Source organism: Hyla sarda, chromosome 2 (assembly GCF_029499605.1).
Source record: "Hyla sarda isolate aHylSar1 chromosome 2, aHylSar1.hap1, whole genome shotgun sequence".
Classification (NCBI taxonomy): domain Eukaryota; kingdom Metazoa; phylum Chordata; class Amphibia; order Anura; family Hylidae; genus Hyla; species Hyla sarda.
The window spans coordinates 413,516,013-413,541,687 of record NC_079190.1 but is presented as its reverse complement, the minus strand read 5'-3'; the positions used below and the strand labels follow the sequence as shown (position 1 = coordinate 413,541,687).

General features: G+C 42.8%; 1 protein-coding gene across 5 annotated transcripts in view; it reads right to left on the bottom strand.

Moving 5' to 3' along the window:
* The window catches only part of STS (steroid sulfatase), a 254,228-nt gene that overhangs the window by 214,646 nt on the left and 13,907 nt on the right, over positions 1-25,675 (bottom strand). The window contains exons 1-3 of one of the 5 annotated variants that reach the window (XM_056558856.1): positions 21,142-21,395; positions 16,776-16,917; positions 16,410-16,531 (exon numbers count right to left, since the gene is read on the bottom strand). In XM_056558856.1, coding sequence (XP_056414831.1) covers positions 16,410-16,531; positions 16,776-16,917; positions 21,142-21,151 — 274 coding nt within the window. In that variant the 5' untranslated portion in view covers positions 21,152-21,395. Of the gene's footprint in view, positions 1-16,409; positions 16,532-16,775; positions 16,918-17,344; positions 17,366-21,141; positions 21,396-25,675 lie in introns of those variants that run through there. The other 4 variants (XM_056558855.1, XM_056558852.1, XM_056558854.1 and 1 more) reach the window with 4 other exon arrangements.

The window sequence follows — 25,675 nt, the reverse complement described above, 5'->3', positions numbered from 1 at the left end:
GCGGCATGGTTTCTAATGCCTTAGAAAAGTCCAGATATACAGTATAACATCCACAGCTTCACCCCGGTCCAATCTATAACTGACCTCCTTATAGAAGCTGATCAGATTAGTCTGACAAGACCAATCCTGCATAAACCCATGTTGGTGCTGTGTTAGAAAGTTATTTTCATTGAAATACTCCAAAATAGCATCTCTCAGAAAACTCTCAAATGTTATAGGAATTATAGACCTGTTAGTTTACCTCGGTTGTATGTAAATTGTTTGAGGGTTTTCTAAGGGATGCTATTTTAGAGTGTCTTGATAAAAAGAAATGTATGACTCAATATCATCATGGTTTTATGAGGGATCCATCTTGTCATACTAACTTGATCAGCTTTTATGAGGAGGTGAGCTCCAGACTGGACCAGGGGGAATCGCTGGATGTCGTATATCTTGATTTTTCCAAAGCATTTGATACGGTGCCACATAAAAGGTTAAATATGCTGAACATGAACTTTTCAATGAGCTTGATGCTAAAATTAACGAAAAGCTGACCCAGTTAGAGACATCTATTGCGGACACCAAACAAGTTAAATATTTGAGAGATGTACAGGACTACAAGTCCAACACTGTATTTAACTGGCCTCAGCTGAGTACTAAATCAGACGCGTTCCAAATGGTATGAAATCCTATACTAAAAGACATTCTAACAGAAGTCAGAATAAGACACGTGGGGATGCACTCATTAATTTCAACTCCACTGAGTTTGAATCTTCGGTCTCGGCTTCTAAACATGGGGAGGCTGTGAATAACCAGAATGGGGACAGTACCATCATACCAGCCAACACAGCCACTCCTCGTTCACACAGTGTGTCTTTCTCCCGTACATCAGCGCCAAAAAATGGTGGGCGGGGCGCAAGCACAGAACCCAAAAGGTTCAGCGCACGCTATCGCAAGGAGAGGAAGAAGTAACAACCGTACCCATTTACAAAATCTCGGCCAAATTCTATCTGCACAACAAGTCTCGGTATTATCATGTGGACTTTCCTTTTCACCTAAAACACAGTTTGATTTGTTTCGGACACTTCTTGACGTCAATCATTTTGTTGAGGAAATCACAATACACAGACATTTTGATGTTATATCTACTGCAAATGATTTCTCTGCAAATGAGTCTAATGATAATAAAACCTTGAATGGTGATTTCTCACATACAGATTATGTTGGTTATGAGAATAATTTGGAAAACGCTCTGTCTGAACGCGACCTAAATATTGGTTTTTCTTTTCAGGATCTAATGTCTGTATCTCAATTAAACCAGCTACAAGATCATAACCCAGTTGCCCCTGATAAAATTCCCAGCTTTAACACCCATAATTCTCACTTTTATCCTATTGCATCTAGGACATCTGTCCTGGATTCTTTTCAGGAGACAATCGAGCAATATCTTACTATCTTAGCACAGACATCCACACATGGTAGATCAAACTTAACCCTTTTGGAGAGGGAAGCTCTTGACAGCCTGTCCACAGCCGATGACCTTACAGTTCAACAGGCTGACAAAGGCGGCGCTGTCGTTATTTTAGATAAAGGTCTATATAGACATATGAATTTGGACATGCTGTCAGATACAAGTATCTATCATGTCCTTAAGTTTGATCCTACAGACATCTTCAAATGCCAACTTACAGAGCTTGTGAATCTTGATAAGGAGGATGGCTTCTTTACTTTTAGAGAGGCCAATTTTATTTTAGTAGAACACCCCATTATTCCCATTTTTCATTCCCTTCCCAAGATTCACAGGCTCTGTTTTCCACCACCCTGCAGGCCAATTGTTGTAGGTATTGGCTCTCTAAATGAGAATTTATGTGCCTGGGTTGATACACTCCTTCAACCCTTGATTCCCCAAATTCCTGCATAAATACAAGACACCAATCACCTCTTAGAAAATCTTGAGGTACTTGAATGGTCTTAGGACTATACCTGGGTGTGTGCTGATGTGACGTCACTCTACTCAGTCATCCCCCATAATTTGGCAATAGTTGCACTCAAGTAGTTTCTATCTCTATCAGATGTCTATTCATCTTCTCCCTCTGAACTTTGTAAGTTTTTAGGTGTGGCAGTCACTTTTGTTGTAGCGCACAATTTTTTCAAGTTGGAAAGCTGTTTTCCCCTTCATTAGCAAACATTTTTATGTGTTGGTGGGGATGCAATTATTTGTTTTTCTCCTGATAACCCCTTTGTTTACAGCCGGTTTGGTACGGCCGCTACATCAATGATCTCATATTTATATGGGGTCTTGGTGTGACTACTGTACCAGAATTTACCTCATACTTTAACTGCAAAACTTGTAATTTATGTTTTTCTGTCAAACACCATAACCACACTGTTTCTCTCCTACATTTAAACCTGAGGGCAATGCCGAGAAATATAGAGTTTCTTCCACAACGTACTGTAAAAGCACATTGGTTAACTTAATCCTGTGTGCCCGCTCATGTCACCCACCGCATGTCATCAAGAACCTGCCGGTGGGTGAGGTGATTCGGGCACGCAGGAATTGTACTACTGACACCGACTTCTTATGGGAAGCAGATGCCATCCAATCCCGCCTGGCAGCCTGTGGTTACTCCAAGTGGTCATTGGATAGGACTAGGGATATTGCATTCAATAAAAGTTGCATGGAATTATTAAATGGTTCCGCAAACCAAAAAGGAAGAATAATACTAGCCCATCCCCCATTGTGTTTACCACTCTGTACAGTACTGAGCTTTCATCCATCTGTAAAATTACTCATACTTACATGCCCATGATTTTGCCTGATCCACTTTTTAGCTGTGTTTGGCTGCTGATAGGCTGCATGCTGCATGTGATTCAGGGTCATCCCACCGACGCTTGTTCTTGCCTTCCCAGGGTTCCTTGCCCCATGTCCTCACATGTGGATCCGCAATTTTAGATGCCCGGCCCCTGAACCGCACCAAATGGAGTTTAATTAAGCGATTCGCATAATCAAATCATGGCGCTATTCGCAACGAATTCGGATTCATCAGATTTGATTCGCTTATCCCTAGTAGTTTTACATCATTACAATTTTCAGCAATTGGAAGAGTGAATCTGTCTAAGAGAGTGTTACGCCGAGCGCTCCGGGTCCCCGCTCCTCCCCGGAGCGCTCGCTACACTTCCCTCACTGCAGCGCCCCGGTCGGTTCCACGGACCCGGGGCGCTGCGTTACCACCTCCGGCCGGGATGCGATTCGCGATGCGGGTAGCGCCCGCTCGCGATGCGCACCCCGGCTCCCGTACCTGACTCGCTCCCCGTCAGTTCTGTCCCGGCGCGCGCGGCCCCGCTCCCTAGGGCGCGCGCGCGCCGGGTCTTTGCGATTTAAAGGGCCACTGCACCGCTGATTGGTGCAGTGGTTCCAATTACTGTTTACACCTGTGCACTTCCCTATATCACCTCACTTCCCCTTCACTCCCTCGCCGGATCTTGTTGCCCTAGTGCCAGTGAAAGCGTTCCTTGTGTGTTCCTTGCCTGTGATTCCAGACCTTCTGCCGTTGCCCCTGACTACGATCCTTGCTGCCTGCCCCGACCTTCTGCTACGTCCGACCTTGCTTCTGTCTACTCCCTTGTACCGCGCCTTTCTTCAGCAGCCAGAGAGGTTGAGCCGTTGCTAGGGGATACGACCTGGTCACTACCGCCGCAGCAAGTCCATCCCGCTTTGCGGCGGGCTCTGGTGAAAACCAGTAGTGACTTAGAACCGATCCTCTAGCACGGTCCACGCCAATCCCTCTCTGGCACAGAGGATCCACCACCTGCCAGCCGGCATCGTGACAGTAGATCCGGCCATGGATCCCGCTGAAGTTCCTCTGCCAGTTGTCGCTGACCTCACCACGGTGGTCGCCCAGCAGTCACAACAGATTGCGCAACAAGGCCAACAGCTGTCTCAACTGACTGTTATGCTACAACAGTTACTACCACAGCTCCAGCAATCATCTCCTCCGCCAGCTCCTGTACCTCCTCCGCAGCGAGTGGCCGCTTCTGGAATACGACTATCCTTGCCGGATAAATTTGATGGGGACTCTAAGTTTTGCCGTGGCTTTCTTTCCCAATGTTCATTACACTTGGAGATGATGTCGGACCAGTTCCCCACCGAAAGGTCTAAAGTGGCTTTCGTAGTCAGCCTGCTGTCTGGAAAAGCCCTGGCTTGGGCCACACCGCTCTGGGACCGCAATGACCCCGTCACTGCCTCTGTACACTCCTTCTTCTCGGAAATTCGAAGTGTCTTTGAGGAACCTGCCCGAGCCTCTTCTGCTGAGACTGCCCTGTTGAACCTGGTCCAGGGTAATTCTTCCGTTGGCGAGTATGCCGTACAGTTCCGTACCCTTGCTTCAGAATTATCCTGGAATAATGAGGCACTCTGCGCGACCTTTAAAAAAGGCCTATCCAGCAACATTAAAGATGTTCTGGCCGCACGAGAAATCCCTGCTAACCTACATGAACTCATCCATCTTGCCACTCGCATTGACATGCGTTTTTCCGAACGGCGTCAGGAGCTCCGCCAGGATATGGACTCTGTTCGCACGAGGCGTTTCTTCTCCCCGGCTCCTCTCTCCTCTGGTCCCCTGCAACCTGTTCCTGTGCCTCCCGCCGTGGAGGCTATGCAGGTCGACCGGTCTCGCCTGACACCCCAAGAGAGGACACGACGCCGCATGGAGAATCTCTGCCTGTACTGTGCTAGTACCGAACACTTCCTGAGGGATTGTCCTATCCGTCCTCCCCGCCTGGAAAGACGTCCGCTGACTCCGCACAAAGGTGAGACAGTCCTTGATGTCTACTCTGCTTCTCCACGTCTTACTGTGCCTGTGCGGATGTCTGCCTCTGCCTTCTCCTTCTCTGCTGTGGCCTTCTTGGACTCTGGATCTGCAGGAAATTTTATCTTGGCCTCTCTCGTCAACAGGTTCAACATCCCGGTGACCAGTCTCGCCAGACCCCTCTACATTAATTGTGTAAACAATGAAAGATTGGACTGTACTATACGTTTCCGCACGGAGCCCCTTCTAATGTGCATCGGATCTCATCATGAGAGGATTGAACTGTTGGTCCTCCCCAATTGCACTTCTGAAATCCTTCTTGGACTTCCCTGGCTTCAACTCCATTCCCCAATCCTGGATTGGTCCACTGGGGAGATCAAGAGTTGGGGGCCCTCTTGTTCCAAGGACTGCTTAAAACCGGTTCCCAGTAAACCTTGCCGTGTCCCTGTGCTTCCTCATGTAACCGGTCTCCCTAAGGCCTATATGGACTTTGCGGACGTTTTTTGCAAAAAACAAGCTGAGACTCTACCTCCTCACAGGCCTTATGATTGTCCCATTGACCTCCTCCCGGGCACTACTCCACCCCGGGGCAGAATCTATCCTCTGTCCGTCCCAGAGACTCTTGCCATGTCTGAATACGTCCAAGAAAATTTAAAAAAGGGCTTTATCCGTAAATCCTCCTCTCCTGCCGGAGCCGGATTTTTCTTTGTGTCCAAAAAAGATGGCTCTCTACGTCCTTGCATTGACTACCGCGGTCTTAATAAAATCACGGTTAAGAACCGCTACCCCCTACCCCTCATCTCTGAACTCTTTGATCGTCTCCAAGGTGCCCATATTTTTACCAAACTGGACTTAAGAGGTGCTTATAATCTCATCCGCATCAGAGAGGGGGATGAATGGAAAACGGCATTTAACACCAGAGATGGACACTTTGAGTATCTGGTCATGCCCTTTGGTCTATGCAACGCCCCTGCCGTCTTCCAAGACTTTGTTAATGAAATTTTTCGTGATCTCCTATACTCCTGTGTTGTTGTATATCTGGACGATATCCTGATTTTTTCTGCCAATCTTGAAGAACACCGCCAGCATGTCCGTATGGTTCTTCAGAGACTTCGTGATAATCAACTCTATGCCAAAATAGAGAAATGTCTGTTTGAATGCCAATCTCTTCCTTTTCTAGGATACTTGGTCTCTGGCCAGGGACTACAAATGGACCCAGATAAACTCTCTGCCGTCTTAGATTGGCCACGCCCCTCCGGACTCCGTGCCATCCAACGTTTTTTGGGGTTCGCCAATTATTACAGGCAATTTATTCCACATTTTTCTACCATTGTGGCTCCTATTGTGGCTTTAACAAAAAAAAATGCCGATCCCAAGTCTTGGCCTCCTCAAGCGGAAGACGCCTTTAAACGACTCAAGTCTGCCTTTTCTTCGGCTCCCGTGCTCTCCAGACCTGACCCATCTAAACCCTTCCTATTGGAGGTTGATGCCTCCTCAGTGGGAGCTGGAGCTGTCCTTCTACAAAAAAACTCTTCCGGGCATGCTGTTACTTGTGGTTTTTTTTCCAGGACCTTCTCTCCGGCGGAGAGGAACTACTCCATCGGGGATCGAGAGCTCCTAGCCATTAAATTAGCACTTGAGGAATGGAGGCATCTGCTGGAGGGATCAAGATTTCCAGTTATTATTTACACCGATCACAAGAACCTCTCCTACCTCCAGTCTGCCCAACGGCTGAATCCTCGTCAGGCCAGGTGGTCTCTGTTCTTTGCCCGATTTAATTTTGAAATTCACTTTCGGCCTGCTGATAAGAACATTAGGGCCGATGCTCTCTCTCGTTCCTCAGATGCCTCTGAAATTGAACTCTCTCCTCAACACATCATTCCTCCTGACTGCCTGATTTCCACTTCTCCAGCCTCCATCAGGCAAACCCCTCCAGGAAAGACCTTTGTTTCTCCACGCCAACGCCTTGGGATCCTCAAATGGGGTCACTCCTCCCATCTCGCAGGTCATGCGGGCATTAAGAAATCTGTGCAACTCATCTCTCGCTTCTATTGGTGGCCGACTCTAGAGACTGATGTGGTGGACTTTGTGCGAGCCTGCACTATCTGTGCCCGGGATAAGACTCCTCGCCAGAAGCCCGCTGGTTTTCTTCATCCTCTACCTGTCCCCGAACAACCTTGGTCTCTGATTGGTATGGATTTTATTACTGACTTACCCCCATCCCATGGCAACACTGTTATTTGGGTGGTCGTTGATCGATTCTCCAAAATGGCACATTTCATCCCTCTTCCTGGTCTTCCTTCAGCGCCTCAGTTGGCTAAACAATTTTTTGTACACATTTTTCGTCTTCACGGGTTGCCTACACAGATCGTCTCGGATAGAGGCGTCCAATTTGTGTCTAAATTCTGGAGGGCTCTCTGTAAACAACTCAAGATTAAATTAAATTTTTCTTCTGCATACCATCCTCAATCCAATGGACAAGTAGAGAGAATTAACCAGATCTTGGGTGACTATTTACGACATTTTGTTTCCTCCCGCCAGGATGACTGGGCAGATCTTCTACCTTGGGCCGAATTCTCGTATAATTTCAGAATCTCTGAATCTTCCTCCAAATCTCCGTTTTTCGTGGTGTACGGCCGTCACCCTCTTCCCCCCCTCCCTACCCCCTTGCCCTCTGGTCTGCCCGCTGTGGATGAAATTTCTCGTGATCTTTCCACCATATGGAAAGAGACCCAAAATTCTCTCTTACAGGCTTCTTCTCGCATGAAGAGATTCGCAGATAAGAAAAGAAGAGCTCCTCCCATTTTTTCCCCTGGAGACAAGGTATGGCTCTCCGCTAAATATGTCCGTTTCCGTGTCCCGAGCTATAAGTTGGGACCACGCTATCTTGGTCCTTTTAAAGTTTTGTGTCAAATTAATCCTGTCTCTTACAAACTTCTTCTTCCTCCTTCTCTTCGTATCCCTAATGCCTTTCACGTCTCTCTTCTTAAACCTCTCATCCTCAACCGTTTTTCTCCTAAATCTGTTCCTCCCACTCCTGTTTCCGGCTCCTCGGACATCTTCTCTGTCAAAGAGATCTTAGCCTCAAAAAAGGTCAGAGGAAAAACTTTTTTTTTAGTGGATTGGGAGGGTTGTGGTCCAGAAGAGAGGTCCTGGGAACCTGAGGACAATATCCTGGACAAAAGTCTGATCCTCAGGTTCTCAGGCCCCAAGAAGAGGGGGAGACCCAAGGGGGGGGGTACTGTTACGCCGAGCGCTCCGGGTCCCCGCTCCTCCCCGGAGCGCTCGCTACACTTCCCTCACTGCAGCGCCCCGGTCGGTTCCACGGACCCGGGGCGCTGCGTTACCACCTCCGGCCGGGATGCGATTCGCGATGCGGGTAGCGCCCGCTCGCGATGCGCACCCCGGCTCCCGTACCTGACTCGCTCCCCGTCAGTTCTGTCCCGGCGCGCGCGGCCCCGCTCCCTAGGGCGCGCGCGCGCCGGGTCTTTGCGATTTAAAGGGCCACTGCACCGCTGATTGGTGCAGTGGTTCCAATTACTGTTTACACCTGTGCACTTCCCTATATCACCTCACTTCCCCTTCACTCCCTCGCCGGATCTTGTTGCCCTAGTGCCAGTGAAAGCGTTCCTTGTGTGTTCCTTGCCTGTGATTCCAGACCTTCTGCCGTTGCCCCTGACTACGATCCTTGCTGCCTGCCCCGACCTTCTGCTACGTCCGACCTTGCTTCTGTCTACTCCCTTGTACCGCGCCTTTCTTCAGCAGCCAGAGAGGTTGAGCCGTTGCTAGGGGATACGACCTGGTCACTACCGCCGCAGCAAGTCCATCCCGCTTTGCGGCGGGCTCTGGTGAAAACCAGTAGTGACTTAGAACCGATCCTCTAGCACGGTCCACGCCAATCCCTCTCTGGCACAGAGGATCCACCACCTGCCAGCCGGCATCGTGACAGAGAGGAGGAGACCACAAGCAAAAGCTATTAAATGGAGAGGTTTTTTGTATTTTAAAACTCTCCACTCGGGTGCCACTGGGTATGAAAAAAACACCAGGATGTCATTTTACATTATTAAACCAGTAGGTATTTATTATTTATATATATTTCTGGACCCCTCCATTTGTCATCCCTAGGATCACCTTTGTGTAGAATTAATGTTCGTAATATGTTGCATTGCATTATGGTATGGTTTGAAACGCTTGAAACACGTTAATTACTTGTGTTCCTCTGTTGTCATGTTGGAATAAACACAGTCTTTTATTTGCACAAGAGCTCGATCCGATCTTCCTTTTTTTCAACATAAAAGGTTGGTGCATAAAATGAGAAGGATTGGGCTGGGGGAAAATGTGTGCAAGTGAGTAAGTAACTGGCTCAGTGATAGGAAAGAGAGGGTGGTAATTAATGGTAGTTATTCGAATTGGGTGACTGTTACTAGTGGGGTACCACAGGGGTCAGTCTTGAGTCCTATTCTATTTAATATATTCATTAATGACCTTATAGAGGGATTGTATAGTAAAGTAGCAATCTTTGCAGATGATACTAAACTCTGTAAAGTGGTCAACACAATAGAGGACAGTGCACTGTTACAAATGAATCTGGATAGGTTGGAGGTTTGGGCTGGGAACTGGCAGATGAGGTCCAACACTGATAAATGTAAGGTTATGCACATGGGGCGGTAAAATCCAGGCTGGGATTATATATTGAATGGGAGAACACTTTGGACGACTGACGTGGAAAAGGACTTAGGAATCTTAGTTAACAGTAAACTTAGCTGTAGTGACTAGTGTCGGGCAGCTGTTGCTAAAGCAAATAAAATCATGGGGTGCATCAATAGGGGCATAGATGCCCACGACAAGGAAATAAATCTACCACTGTACAAATCACTAGTCAGATCACACAGTATTCCCTAAATTAGGGTTATTTAGTTTAGAAAAAGAAGGCTTAGGGGTGACCTAATAACCATGTAAAAATATATCCGGGGGCAGTACAGAGATCTCTCCAATGATCTATTTACACCCAGGACTGTATCTATAACAAGGGGGCATCCTCTACGTTTAGAGGAAAGAAGGTTTCTATACCAGCACAGACTGGGGTTCTTTACTGTAAGAGCAATGAGAGTGTGGAACTCTCTGCCAGAGGAGGTGGTTATGGTGAACTCTAAAAGAGTTCAAAAGGGGTCTGGATGCATTTTTGTAGAATAATAACATTACAGGTTATGGATTCTAGATGTATAGGGACAGAAGGTTGATCTAGGGATTTATTCTGATTGCCATATTTGGAGTCAGGAAGGAATTTTTACCTCTAGTATGAGGGGTTTTTGCCTTCTTTTGTATCACCTCACTAGGGACTCATTAGGGTTATAGGTTGAACTTGATGGAATCTGGTCTTTTTTCAACCTTATGAACTATGTTACTATGTATACCCTTTTTGAATATTGATACAACATTTGCTAAGCACCAGTCCTGTGGAACACTCCCTGTTATCATAGAATAATAAGGAAGAAGGGTCTGTCTAGCACAGTACATAATTCCTTCAAAACTCTGGGATGAAATATACGTTATTCCTTCTCATGTCATCTGGCATTAGATTTTCCTGTGTGAATACAATAGAGTAAATGGCATTTAGTAGACTTCTCATGCTTCTACACCATTACACCCAGATTATTTCTTGGGGGGCAACATATTTAGCTTTAAGTTTCTTATTCTTTATGTAGGTGAACAATGTATTGGGTTCTTTTTACTTTCAATGGCAATCCTCTCTTGTTTACAGAATAATTTTTTCTCTTTATAATTTTTTATGCTTTCCCACTACCTTCTTGTTTTAGTAGCCTAAATGCCTTCCTCTTATCATCAATTGCACCCCTAACTGTTTTTTATTAACCAAATTGGTCTTTTCCTATTTCAAACACGTTTATTTCTGTAAGGTATATGTAATGCACAAGATCTATTACGAATGCCCTTAAAAATGCCCCATTTCTCTTGGGTTCCTTTAATATTGAGGACAAAGTCCCAATCTAAATTACTGGATCCATCTAACCACTTTCATTGCTATTGAAAAAGGGGATGTGGCTCCCCAAAACGCGTCTAACCTAAGACTGCATCAATCAACACCCCAATTGTGGACACATTGGAGTACCTACAATCCAGGTGCCATTGCCATCTCATTTGAGAACTGAAAGCACGCTCCACTAAACATGATCGCACCACTGGCCAGCCGCAGCAAGCACAGCCCAGCAACCCTACCATCGGTAAAGCTGGTAAGAGGCACTTTCATTCCGCTCTGAACTTTTTATTCTGTCCCTGTGCCGTCAGGATAAAGAGGGTCCCAAAGCGGAGCACTGCAAAGCGCACATGAACGGCATTCAGCCTTAACCCCTATACTGCAAACCACTCATGCAGCAGCCCTTTGCTGACAGGGTAGAGTGGGCAACAAATAGGCTGCCGAGCGCTGCTACTGATCTCACCCCAGCTCTGCACCCCATTGGCACAGCGCTGTCCGTGCCAGGAATATGCAATGCTAGAATTTTGACATTATCACCTTTCATTCATTGCGGGGAAGTAATCACCATAGTACTTACCAGCACACCGCACCAACCATAGCACAGAGATTAAAATACTCCATGTCCCAACACAGGGGAATTACAAGTGTCACCTATTTCACATGCTTTTATATTTTTACTGTATTGATTTAATTTTAGCACGTTTTATTATATCTTGTGACTTGTCTGAAGCAAGGGTCCTACTTAAGACCTCACATTACATTATTTAAATAAATGTTATTTAATACTTAATATCTTCTTTTTTCCCATTTTTCTTTTTCTCCTATTTTTCTTGCTATGTACTCATCCTTAGCCTAGCAGGACTGCTACCATTTTTGTCTTCCCAAAGTAGATTTTGAACCAACATTAAAGCTATTTTGTGACCTATATTACTCTGATTATTCTTGCTATTTTCAACCTTTTGTTATGTAATCAGCAAGTTCAATTATTGAGAAAGGTCAAATTAAACATGAATGTTAAATGAAATCTGGCAGTTTACAAAGTTCCATATTTAGTAACTGACAGGTAAGGTGATGAAAGATGTGACAGGTAGACATTTTCCTTAATCGTCTTCTCTGGCACAACATTATGGCATTTAAGGATCTTTCACTGATGGAAGAATCGATGAAATCATTTAAACCCTAGATAAATGTAAATGATAACGTAGATGACATCACATCATAAATCATTCACATTCATATATTATGGTAAATAAAAAATAATCGTCATTTTCTATAGCATTTTTAGTGAATCGCATTCGGAATAATATTTTCAGAGACTGTTTTTATCTATTAGAAGAGTAATAAATAATCCTATTTTTAGATTACTGTCAGCAAGGCTTCTTCACAACAACCAATCTCTTCCTGCCGTTACCAAGAATGCTAATATAACTAATGACTTTGTTATTTCAAGCGATGAATCACTCGCTAACTAAAGGTACAGTGGAAGCGATCTGTGAATCATCTTGATAAATCCTGCAAATAAATTTTTTACAACATCTTCCAATCAAACTGTGAGGAGTTTTTGTTATATAGCCAGAGGACAGAAGATATCTCTTGTTTTCAGCCGATGCAAGCTATAATGAATCCTTCTCTGAGAGAATTCTGAGACTTTTATCCATGTGACTATCAAAGTCTTAGTGCCATCAAGAAGAATTATTACCAATGCTATCACACCACATCAACTGTTGGACGGATGACCTCTATCTACAAGACCTGGTGATAGTGTATAACCAGCACTGAGCACTGAGGCAATGCAGTATTTACACATTTCTAAGTAAATGATAAGATATGTCTTCACTGTATATATACACTCAGTGACATAAAAAAAAAACTCATAAAAAGGAATCAAATGACATTTTATATGTATAAATGTAATGATGATGCAAGCGATTACAATATTAGAACAAAAGTATACGTTTGCTGAGAAAAACTAAACAAATGAAAGAATGCTCGGGTACCCTGTTGGTCAGATGAGATAAGGTAGGGAATAGAGGCATACGGGTTCTGTAAGGCATCCCGCAGCAAATTATGCTCATAGTAGTTGAAGTTGGGTCTGTAGATCCTTTATACTTACAGGGTGCCAAAGCTGGCATCCCAGTTGGTTTCATAATTTCTTGGTTGATGATAAATCTGGTGACCGAGCAGGCCAAGGAAGTGTAACAATCTGGCAGAGACTTTTCTGGGAGTGAGCATTATCATGCTTAAGGGTCAGCTCACATGTCCATATTTATTTTTTATATAACTGTGTTTTTATTTAGTTTTGCAGTTTTTTTTATACAGAAAATCAATAAGAAAACGAAAAAAGAATTGTTTACAGATCGTATCACGTAACAACAACACCGGTCCATCTAAGTCTGGACAACATTGAAATAAATCAATATAGCAATTAACAAATTACAGACAGGACTTGCATTTTCTGCAGCAGATTTTGCTGCCCATTGACTTAAAGGGCTACTCCGGCGCTAAGACATCTGATCCCCTATCCAAAGGATAGGGGATAAGATGCCTGATTGCGGGGGGACCCCCGTGCTCTACCACACCACACCCCGTTAGAATCAGTCCCCGGAGCGTGTTCGCTCTGGGTCTGATTACTGGCGATCACCGGGATGGAGCATAGTGACGTCACGGCTCCGCCCCCGTGTGACATCACGCTCCGCCCCCTCAATGAAAGCCTGAAAGCCTATGGGAGGGGGCATGACAGATGTCATGCCCCTCCAATAGATTTGCATTGAGGGGCGGAGAGTGACGTCACACGGGGGCGGGGCCGTGATGTCACTATGCTCCATCCTCGTGGTCAAGATGGACTCAGCCTGAGGACCTCCAGCGGTTCCGGAAGCCGCAAAAGGTGGGTGCTGCATGGTAGATCCCGGGGGTCCCCAGCAGCGGACCCCGGCGATCTGACATCTTATCCCCTATCCGCCCCCTCCCATAGACTTTCACTGAGGGGGCGGGATGTGACATCATGAGGGGGCGGGGCTATGAAGTCACGAGCTCCCGGCGCCGGCTCCAGCGTTCGGAACAATTTGTTCCAAACGCTGAGCAGCGGAGTACCCCTTTAAGGGCAGCAGCAAATCTGCAACAAAAAATAAGGACGTGTAAATTGACCCTTAGGGTGTACCTATAGACTGGTAAGCTTAAAGGGGTACAAACTGTTCCGAACACTGGAGCCAGCGCTGGTAGCTCATGATGTCATAGCCCCATCCCGTCATGATGTCACGCTAAGCCGCGGAGTACCCCTTTAACACCATTGTGGAAAAACTAGAGACTACGGTTTTACTAAGGATAACCTAATTTCTGTTTTGATGAAAAGGTGAGTAGAAGACGAGATAGCTGGTTGGCTGTGGATGTAGTGTTTTTAGACTCTGAGTTTGACACTGTCCATTACAGATGCCTGAGGGGTAAATTGAGGTCTATAGGTATAGAAAGTTTAGTTTAACAATATATAGTATACAGTATGTACCCTGTAATAGCATGCCACCATACAGAGCCCTCATTGTTGTCCTGCATGACTAAAATGAAGTCCACAGGTAAATCATCTCTAATCTAATGGCCACCTGATCCTTTGAATCACTGGCATTTGATCTGCCCTGCTATATGTGACCCCCATATGACAGCCGTGTATTTTATCTGGACTTAATTTGTACTTCATATGTTGTTGACATCTTATAGGATCACCCTAAGGGCTCCTTCACACTATGGAATTTACCAAAGAAATTGAAGCAGAATTGATGCAGAAGTCCCATTATATTAAAGGGAAACTAATACCACTTTTGCTCATATACTACTACCACTACTAAATAGAACTTGTATTGCAATAAACTATATCTTTGTTATGAAGATGCACTGCAGCAATGTGTAAACAAATCTTTTATTCCTTTTCTAGGTAGGTCTTGGTGCCCTTGGGGGTGTTTTTTTGGAGGCTGGGGAACCACTGTGCTCTCCCAGAATGAAGATGTTCTTTCTTCAAGTGGAATACGGATCCACACCAAAAATTCCATAACAGAATTCCATTGAGATAAATAGAGGGCTGCTGGAAGCGGAATCCGCACTTTTTCATAGTGTTTTTCATAGTGTGAATGGGGCCTTAGGCTCGATTTACACATTGCAGTTGAATTGGGTTCTTTGATTAAAATACAAACAGCCTGGCAACGCTGAAACATTTTAGTCTTTGTATATTCTTATGCAATTACCTTCCATTCCAGTTCCCAGTATACACTGAGTTAGTGGGTAATTGTTTCAGAAACTACACAGACTGTACTAATAATGTTTTCATTGTTGCAAGCCTGTTTATGTTTTAGGAAATCAAAAAAGCAATTCAACTGCAATATGTGAACCCAATCTTATGCATATTACTGCTTATCTCTGCCTATTTGATGAAGTAAGAGTTCTTAGATGGACACCGGTGTAGATTCATTAAATGCTCAATCTGGACATGTTGTTTGGCATCATATACCATAACATAAAGGACTCAGTCTATTTTACAGTTTAAAGGGGTATTCCAATGTCAGGTAAAAGAAAAAGAGAAAATTGCTGCAGAAGCATATTGCATTGCCTACATGTCTTCTCCAGTTCTTAAACAACCAAAATCCATTTGTTTTAGGGGTCTTAGTCCATTACTTCATGGCTGCACCAACTGGTTGAGCAGATGCTCAGCCCCAAAATGCATTGCTTTCCCTTTGCTCTTATCACAGCCCAGCCTAGTCCCCTCCCTCGCCAATCCTACCAGTTCACTGCCCACAGTTGTTGCAAAACATCTTATTACACCACAGACTAATGCTCTGTGAGGTTGTAGCACCTGCTGCACACATTCCCTGCCTGCTCCTCTGCCTGTGGCATTATTTAGCACAAGGAAATATGCTGTAAACAAACCTCATTCTCCCTAAATTCCCCAATAATGATATACATGTCTATATGAAGGGAAATGTGTATATGACTAGAAGATGATCATGTAGACTGTAGGGGCTGGGCAGAGGTTAGAGTTCAGAGACAAGAGCCTGAGGATGATGCATTGTCTTGAGAGAGATGAAGGAGTTGTGGAGCTGGAAACAACACCACACTGACAATGAAAGGACTACACATGTATTCGTCAGGGGTGAATCAAGCAAAAGAATGCTGAAGCCAGTACAATTTGCGATAACACTATATTAGCAAGTCATTAGTCATGGGGTGATATTTTAATTTAAATTAAATGTTATGATACCAGAATACACCTTTTACAATAGCTCTACGCTTTTCTAACCCAGTAACTGTGACACATGGAACGTTCTACAACTCATGTAACTTCTCACTTACCCATGCCAATACCAAGCCAACAAGTTGACTGGCTGGCATGTCATAGTATTTGTTTGCCAGTGTCATTGTTGTTGCAGGTCAGCTGCATATTTCCCAGCTGATCTCTTGGGGTTTCTGAAGATGCACCTGTAGCCATCAGTCACCGGGCTCTCTTCAATCTAAAAAGGGATGTACTAATAAGAGAACCCCTTTGGTAAGGGTTGTTTGAATGGCAGGCTGCTGAGTTGGCAATGAAAAGGGAAAATCACTTTCTATAACATCATTATTTTAGGGAATTTAGAGTAACTATTGCATTATACCTGATCGGACAGGATATCTGCCTGTCATGAAGGCTGCTCGGCTAGGTGTACATAATGGAGATGCTGCTATATGTTGTGTAAGCTTGGCCCCTCCTGCAGCTAATCTGTCAATATTTGGTGTCCTGAAAAATAAATTAAAGAGTCATTTTTATAAGCTCATTCCAAAATTATACTAAACCGCTCTTCATTATTCAACTACTTTATGAGTGGCATGAAGCCATTTACTCTATTACAGCATGCAAAACTATTTTAATGTAAAATAGCTAGAGCTGAAAAAACACATCATTATTATTGTAATATAATCGTTGGGTTGCTTTTAAAGTAAGCTTTGCAAAGGTAACATAGATTATCAAAACATTCTCAAACCTGAGTGTTTTGTTCCCATAACATCCCACATCTCCAATTCCAAGGTCATCAACCATTATCAGGACAAAGTTGGGTTTCAATTTCGTGGCAGAGAAAACATTTACAGTGGACAGGAATGTCAGTAGTAGCAGAAGCTTCATCTCTATGGAGAAAAATGTCAATAAGTTAATTGAAAAACAAAAACAAATATTGAAAACAGATATGCAGACCTAAAATAGATAGATAGATAGATAGATAGATAGTAAATATTGTATTAGTAACTCAAAGAAAACAGATATTATGTCAATTTACTGAAACCCATGGCAAAATTCAAGAAATATTAAATATCTTTTTAGCACATTCAATATGTTAATGAAAGACCAGTAACCATCAGCATTAGACCTGAATATAAGAATTTTTTCTTTTAGCTTTGTAGAGCGCATTTATAAATTTACAACTATACAAAACAAGAAATCAGCCTTCTTTCTAATGGGTTATTTACAATAAAGTGGTATTCCCATCTCCATTATCAGTTTGTAGGGCATGTAAAGTTATACACTTTTGTAAATATATATAATTTTCAAACTTGCCTCCTTTTCATGTTAAAGCTTTGTGTTTATTGCTAGTTGTCTAGGCCACCTTCCTTTATTCTGAAGTAGTCGAAGGGCTGCTGCTGACGTCACACACTGTCTATTCACAGAGCAGGAGGGAGACATGATCTGCCGGGAACATTGCCTTTATGTGAACATAACCATAAACACTTCACACATCTGCTTGTGTGCAAGCTTTACTGTGTCAGTGAGTTACATGAAGTTATGTAAAGTAGTTTGCACACAACCAGAACATCTGAAGTGTTAAAGGGGTACTCCGGTGGAAAACTTTTTTTTTTTTAAACCAATTGGTGCCAATACTTATTATCTGCTGAATACTACAGAGGAAATTATTTTCTTTTCGGAACACAGAGCTCTCTGCTGACATCACAAGCACATTGCTCTCTGTTGACATCTCTGTCCATTTTAGGAACTGTCCAGAGCAGCATATGTTTGTTATGGGGATTTTCTCCTACTCTGGACAGTTCTTAAAATGGACAGAGATGTCAGCAGAGAGTACTGTTCTCATGATTCAGCAGAGAGCTCTGTGTTCCAAAAAGAAAAGAATTTCCTCTGTAGTATTCAGCAGCTAATAAGTACTGAAAGGATTAAAAGATTTTTTTAATAGAAGTAATTTACAAATCTGTTTAACTTTCTGGCACCAGTTGATTTAAAAAAAAAAAAAAAATTCCACCGGAGTACCCCTTTAATAACATAGCAGGAGCCTACCCCACTGAGAGCAGGAAGAGAAAGGAGACTTAACTATGTGCAGAGCAGAAAAAGGCAAATAAAAATATTCGTTTACATTTTTATGAAGTGTTTTTTTAAGATTCTTTTTCTGCAGACTTTTTCTTTTTGTGCATCAAAAAATAAAAAATAAAAGCATGTAAAAATAACCTTAAGAGCATTTAAAGCATTGTACTAATATACTATGATATGACCAGATCTTATTTTTAGTTACTGTAGTCAATTACGGGTGCTTTACTAACATGTTCCGTCAAATGGTTGTTTGTATGTAGTCATTGACTTTTACAGAAGCACTACAGTTTGTTTTTAGCTTCTCATATCACTAACACTAGTCCTGCAACACCATCTGTTTTATTCCAATAGAGCTGCATCTATTTACTGTACCTGAATCAAGTGACCAGCATTTAGGCCACCAGAAAAGTACATGGCTTTATGTGTCTCAGAAAGTGGTCTGTCCTGGGTCAGTTGACTATCTGTAAACTACAGAATGACATCCTCGCCCATCAGAACTCTCCTAGCAACTCCCAGACCCCTCCCAACTTTATCTACCGTATATACTCGAGTATAAGCCAAGTTTTTCAGCACGATTTTTCGTGCTGAAAACGCCCCCCTCGGCTTATACTCAAATGAACTCTCCGCCTGTCAATATCTTTTCAGTGGTCTTCAACCTGCGGACCTCCAGATGTTGCAAAACAACAACCCCCAGCATGCCCGGACAGCCATCGGCTGTCCGGGCATGCTGGGAGTTGTAGTTTTGAAACCTCTGGAGGTCCGCAGGTTGAAGACCACTGCCGCCTTCGTCATCATCCAGACCCCCCTTTAGTTTTCTACTCACCTCCCCTCGGAGGGAAGGAAGGGTGAGCTGGTCCGGGCCATCTGTGCTGCAGAGACCGTCCGATGGGGAGGGTTAGTCGTTCTGGGCTGTCCATTTTCACCGGGGGGGGGCCCTCTTCTCCGCGCTCAGGGCCTGCCCCGGACAAGTGATGTTGCCTTGACGCCACCGCACAGGGACGTTCATTCGCAGCCTGCGCATGAATGTCACTGTGTGTCGTCGTCAAGGCAACATCACTAGTCCGGGGCAGGCCCGGAGCGTGGAGAAGAGATTTTACAACAATCTTGTTGCATTCTAGCATGTGCAGCACTATATAAGCAGCAAAATATAAGCGGGGGGGAAAATTGTGGAGTGCTTCTTTAACTACTGTTCCCAACAGTGATGATTCCCAGTGTTGCTTTAGATCTACAAAGTTTACTGACATTTAGAATACTATGGGGGAGATTTATCAAAACCTGCCCAGAGGAAAAGTTGACTAGTTGCCCATAGCAACCAATCAGATCGCTTCTTTTATTTCTAACAGGGCCTCTGAAAAATTATAAGAATTAAAAGAATTGATCTGGTTGCTATGTTCAATTGGTAAACTTTTCCTTTGCACTGATTTTGATAAATCTTCCCCATTATGCATTTATACTACACAAAAAAAAAATCGGGTGTAATGTGCCTTTTACTATTTTTGTGTTTTTTGTTTTTTTTATGACAAAAAAAAAAAACAATAAAATGACAAGTCCTGTGAGTGACAAGTATAGACCCTATACACATTAGAAGCCCCAATTTCATTCAGACCAACCAACTGTCTAATGTGTAGACAACCCTCCCCTGACAGATAAAATGTAAAGGGGTACTCCACTGGAAAACATTTTTTTTAAATCAACTGGTGTCAGAAAGTTAAACAGATTTGTAAATTACTTCTATTAAAAAATCTTATTCCTTCCAGTACTTATCAGCTGCTGTTATGATCCACAGGAAGGTCTTTTCTTTTTGAATTTCCTTTTTGCCTGACCACATTGCTCTTTGCTGACACTTCAGTCCATTTTAGGAACTCTCCAGAGCAGGATAGGTTTGCTATGGGGATTCGCTCCTACTCTGGACAGTTCCTAAAATGGACAGAGGTGTCAGCAGAGAGCACTGTGGTCAGGCAGAAAGGACATTCAAAAATCAAAGAACTTCCTCTGGATTATAACAGCAGTTGATAAGTACTGGAAGGATTAAGATTTATATTATAGAAGTAATTTACAAATCTGTTTAACTTTCTGGCACCAGTTGATTTAAAAAAATGTCAGTGGAGTACCCCTTTAAGGAAGAAAAGGACTAGGCATGTTGGAATTCAAATGTCCAATCCTTTTGTTATTTGTGATGCTGACAGCTTTATACAGTGGGCTGGGAGGGGAATAGAACCACACTTCTAGTCTCGGCCAAGCAGTTTGCACGGCCAAAGCCTGTTGTTTAAGCACCTGGCAACCACAAGTGCCCAAGAGACAGGCACTAGGTGCCCAGAGGACTTTGTTTGGAAAATATTCCAAGACCTTCCTCTCAGCTATGACTCTAGTATTCTCCTGATTGGATGCTAAAGCTATCAGACATAGCTGGGAAGAAGGGCTGGACACGGGAATAGCTTCAATAACTTATGGGTATGTAACAAGTAGCTCCCACATCTTGGGCACTTGTAGCGGAGGCCAGGAGCTTTAACCATGTTTAGGGCTATGTAGGGCTACTTTGCTGTATGCCCCATGAACATGCTTTCCAAGTAGTATTTTAAACTGCAGGAACAGCTAAGCAGATTAATATTATAATTTAGAATGAGAATATTCAATACAGCTTATAATTTAAAATCCCTGCTGTCCCTATTGAGCTCATAAGGAAGGAGAGCCTGTACAGAAATGTGACAGGGGAAGAGTCAACAATAGAGGCCGAGTCACTGATAACTTACCCCTGGCATAAAACAGAAATTGAACTAGTGAACAAAGTATTACATTTTATATTATCAAGATTTGATATTTGTTTCATTAAAGGGGTACTCCAGTGGAAAACTTTTTTTTTTTAATCAACTGGTGCCAGAAAGTTAAACAGATTTGTAAATTATATAGGAAAAGAATATATAACCAATCCTTCTAGGATTTTATCCCGAAAGTACACTTTTTACTTCCATTCCTACTGAAGAAAGGGTCATGCAATATAGAGAAAGAACCCTGAAACGCGTCTAGGTCAATTATCGCACCTTGTAACATACTGATGGTGTGAACCTGGCATAGAGACTCACGATTCACTGGAAGGGACAATTATTGCAGTGGCAGTCTGGTCTGGACTTTCACCGTGATTTGCCACCAACCCGAACCTGCTGGGAAAGATCCACCTTTCCATCCGCCCTGAGACCACATCATTCTCCATTACCATCCACCACGAGGGACGCCAGCGCTGTGCCTGCCCTGCAATATCATCACAGGAGCAGTACGGAGGCCACTGGGGACGTTGTGCCAAATGCACCCCTGCATAATTAAAACTCTGCACAAGTGACAGCCCTGTGCCAGCGGAGTCGGAGTGTGGTGAACGGAGTTAACCTCGATCGTCAGGAGCGGGTGAGATACATTGTATCAGCAGTGTTCAATACAGATCAGTTCAAAGCCTGTATCAGCTAAAAAGACTGAAACAAGTAACCATCTATTGGATACACTATCTATTAAATCATCTATTATATCATCTATTACAAAGGCTATATTTGCTTTTACATATACTACAAAGATCTTTTTGCATCAGCTGTACCAAAAAAGGACACAATATTTCTTTCCAGACTGGAACTTCCAGCAATACTTATTGTACATCATATAGTTGCCAGAATTTAAAGTCTTCCATTAAATTATTACTTTTTGGCGATTAACACCACTAGGGTCCAGTGGACTTTCACCTTTAATACATCTGTGCCAGGATTATAGTAATTTTATATAATTGTTTTATATATGTTTAATAAAAAAATCTAATTAATTGAAGCATCTCTATATTAATTTGGAATTCATTGTGTACCTTTCAGGGTAAAATCCTAGAAGGATTGGTTATATATTCTTTTCCTATATATTTTATTCCCGGCCGTTGGGGTTTCAGCATATAACCAATTATATCCTCGGATTTTTGGTTTGTGAGCTGCACACACACTTGCATTTTTTAGATTTGTAAAGTACTTCTATTAAAAATCTTAATCCTTCCAATCCTTTGAATGCTGCAGAGGAAATTATTTTCTTTTTGAAACACAGTGCTCTCTGCTGACAGCACGAGCACAGTGCTCTCTGCTGACATATCTGTCCATTTTAGGAACTGACCAGAGCTATGGGGATTTTCTCCTACCTTGGACAGTTCTTAAAATGGACAGAGATGTCAGCAGAGAGAACTGTGCTCGTGATTCAGCAGAGAGCTCTGTGTTCTAAAAAAAGAAAATCATTTCCTCTGTAGTATTCAGCAGCTAATAAGTACTGGAAGGATAAGATTTTTTTAATAGACGTAATTAACAAATCTGTTTAACTTTCTGGAACCAGTTGATTAAAAAAAAAAGTTTTCCAATGGAGTACCCCTTTAAGTATTCTTCTGCATGTATCAGGATTGCTGACTATATAGTGCATGCGTGAAGACTTAAAGGGGTACTCCAGTGTTCTGAACATTTTGTTCAGAACACTCGGAGTTGGAGGTCCTGATCGTGATGTCACGGCCCTCGTGACATCACACCACATCCCCTCCATTCATGTCTATGGGAGGGGGCTTATCTGCTGACACGTCCCCTCCCATAGACATGAATGGAGGGGATGTGGTGTGATGACACGAGGGGCATGTCAGTGACGTCATGGCCAGTGCCTCAGGAACCCAGCATTTGTTTAGAACATGGGGTGCTGCGGGAAATCCTTTGGATGGGGATAAGATGTCTAGCAGCAAAGTACCCCTTTAAACGGCAGCAACACAGGAAAAGCAGATATGTGGCAATAAAAAGGAATCAAAAACGTACAGGTGCACCTGACCACGTAACCATCAGTGATATAAATGATAGAAGGCCACTACATAGCATACAGTATAACTGTGGAAGTTTGGGAAGTAATGGATCCTGCAGTTATTAACTATATGATGGTAGTACATATACAGATTTATATATCTGATATTCAACTTGAATCTTTATTTCTTTATGGTGTAATAAGATACCTGTTAAGGCTTATTACCAAGTCCAGCTAAGGCAAACAGTATGTATTATTCCAGAGACATTTTACAGCGTTGAGTGATACATATTTGCTTAGCTTGGATGTGTCTTTACAGTATTGATTATACTGGCTGCGAATGACAATACTGGTTACAAATGATAAATTAAGATTAATCAGGTCCATCACTGTGATAACTTTTAGTCATTAACGGACTCAATGGAATCATAAGAGCCCAAAATGATTCCCAGTGTAACCTTCTGCATTTCATTTTAATAGGGTTTTTTTTATACTGCCCTCTCTTATTCCTATATTTTATACCTGTTTTTTTGTCAGCATTTATTGATAGAGCACACATGCTTATGTTGGGACAGAATTAAATATCAGGTCGAATGACTGCAATCAGTTTTATACAATATGTATTTGTTTATTAAAAGAGTACTACGGTGCAATAAAACATATCCCCTATCCATAGGATAGAGGATTTTAGATTGCGAGGGGTCCGACCGCTGGGACCCCCCGTAATCTCCTGCACGGCACCCCTCCAGTCCCCAGGAAGAGGGCGTGCCAACACCTGCAGGAATCCACGTCCGACACACCATCTCCATGTTTCTCTAGAGGATACATTTGGGTTGCCATGCGGGAGATCGCGTAGGGTCCCAGCGATCAGACCCCCGCAATATAAAACTTATCCCCTATCCTGTGGGGCTTAATCCTGACCATTTCCCTTGTTCTCTTACTCTGCTGCTGTTTTAGACCCAACATTACTCTTCTAGTTTGACCTCTGCCTGTTTTGTATGTGTTTTGCCTTTGGTTCTGATCCTGTATTGCATTACTATCCTAGTCCTGACCCATTGGTCTGTTTGCCCTCTTGCGTTCTGATTTTGTCATTTATGTGACCATTTAGTAATTACTTGGCCTGTCTTATTCTCCAGGAACACATAGATTAGGTGTTAATTTTATATGGAAAAACTTTTGACATGCTGTTCAGACACGTCAAAAATTTAGATCTTACTGGGTCCCAGTACTCAGACCTATTGCAATCACGAGCTATAACCCTGTGAAGTGTGTGGCAGCACTCTTCACTCCCCGGTCGACCACTGTGATCTAAACTTTTGCATTTCTGGAAAACATGTAAAAAGTTTTTTCAAATTACATTGATGCTGTAAGTGTAGGGACTGTCGCCCAGTTAGGGACCACTGTTTAAGTCAGAGCAGGTAGAAACAATGGCTGGAGAGAACAGGACATACTGTTTTCTACCTTTCCTGATAGGGAAGCATAAACTAGTGACAGGGATACTGAACAGAACAATGTATTGCTTACATTATTTTGTCATCCTGCTATTATACATGAGAATGAGCAGTGTTCCGCGCCACTCCCTCTACCCACCGGCCGCTAATTGACAGCTGTCTGTTAATACACAGTGAGTGGAGGGAGTTCATGTATATTGAGGATTACAATATGGGTGCACATAATGGAGAGGATTAGTGCATTCGGTGTCCTCAATACTCTTGTCTGCAGTACAGCTGCACAGAATAATGTAAATTATACCTCATTCTAATCAACATCTTTGTTACTAGGTTATGCTGTCCTCAGACAGGGCAGTATAAACCTAGTGACATAGTCTCTTATGCTTTTATTAGAATGGCTATGATGATTATCTACAATTTGCATTAGCTCAGGCTTTGGAAACCAAGGTTTTTCACTTTCTGCACTGCGCATTTTTACCCACCATGATCCATGACTTGCCAACCCTGATCTCAAATTAAAACGAACTCCATGTTCCAAATGCATAGTCTGTAATAAAATCCTGTAAAGTAGCAGAAGAACATATTTTTCTTCTTTTAAAAGATTTCATTAAGCAGCAGCTTTAAGAATATGTTCATCAAAAATGAATAAATGAACAAGAGGGTCCGGATGCAGGACCTTCGAGTAATGGCAGAAGGTTTCACCGGTTCTTTTTAGAAGCATTTAAATATCTTTAATGAGTCATTGACAATTTCTCTTTTGAAGATTGCTTCTTCGTGGATTTGTTTACTACATAGAAACTCGATAAGTATAGCTTTTCAGTTGAAAATGATAGCAGACCATCTGACCAGGCTAAATAATAGCCAATCATTCTGAAGTACTTTTCAAGTCAGTAAAATGAAGTGTTTAACTACAAAACAATCACTAAATTGGCGCACTTAATGAACAAAGAACAGTAAAAAGCTTTACAGTGCAGGTTCTACAGGGCTGACACTTTATTATGCAGTTACAAAAATAATTAGCCCCTCTCCAGTCCAACAAATCTTCTTTTCCAGAGAAATATAGAACAAACATGACAATTCATTAGTGAGAACAGCAATCAATCAGCAGCAGAATCAAGGTCACAGCTCATTTCATATACTGAAAATAACCACCTGAGTTCATGATAATGGCTTTTAACATTCACAAAGAAGAGCCAAGTTTACTAACTGGAATGCATCATCAATATAAATGGCTGTACTGAAGGCTGCTGTATGGAGGAAGCAGGAATTCGTCTTATGAAATATAACATTGTGAGCTAATAAATACAACACATATATATATATATATATATAT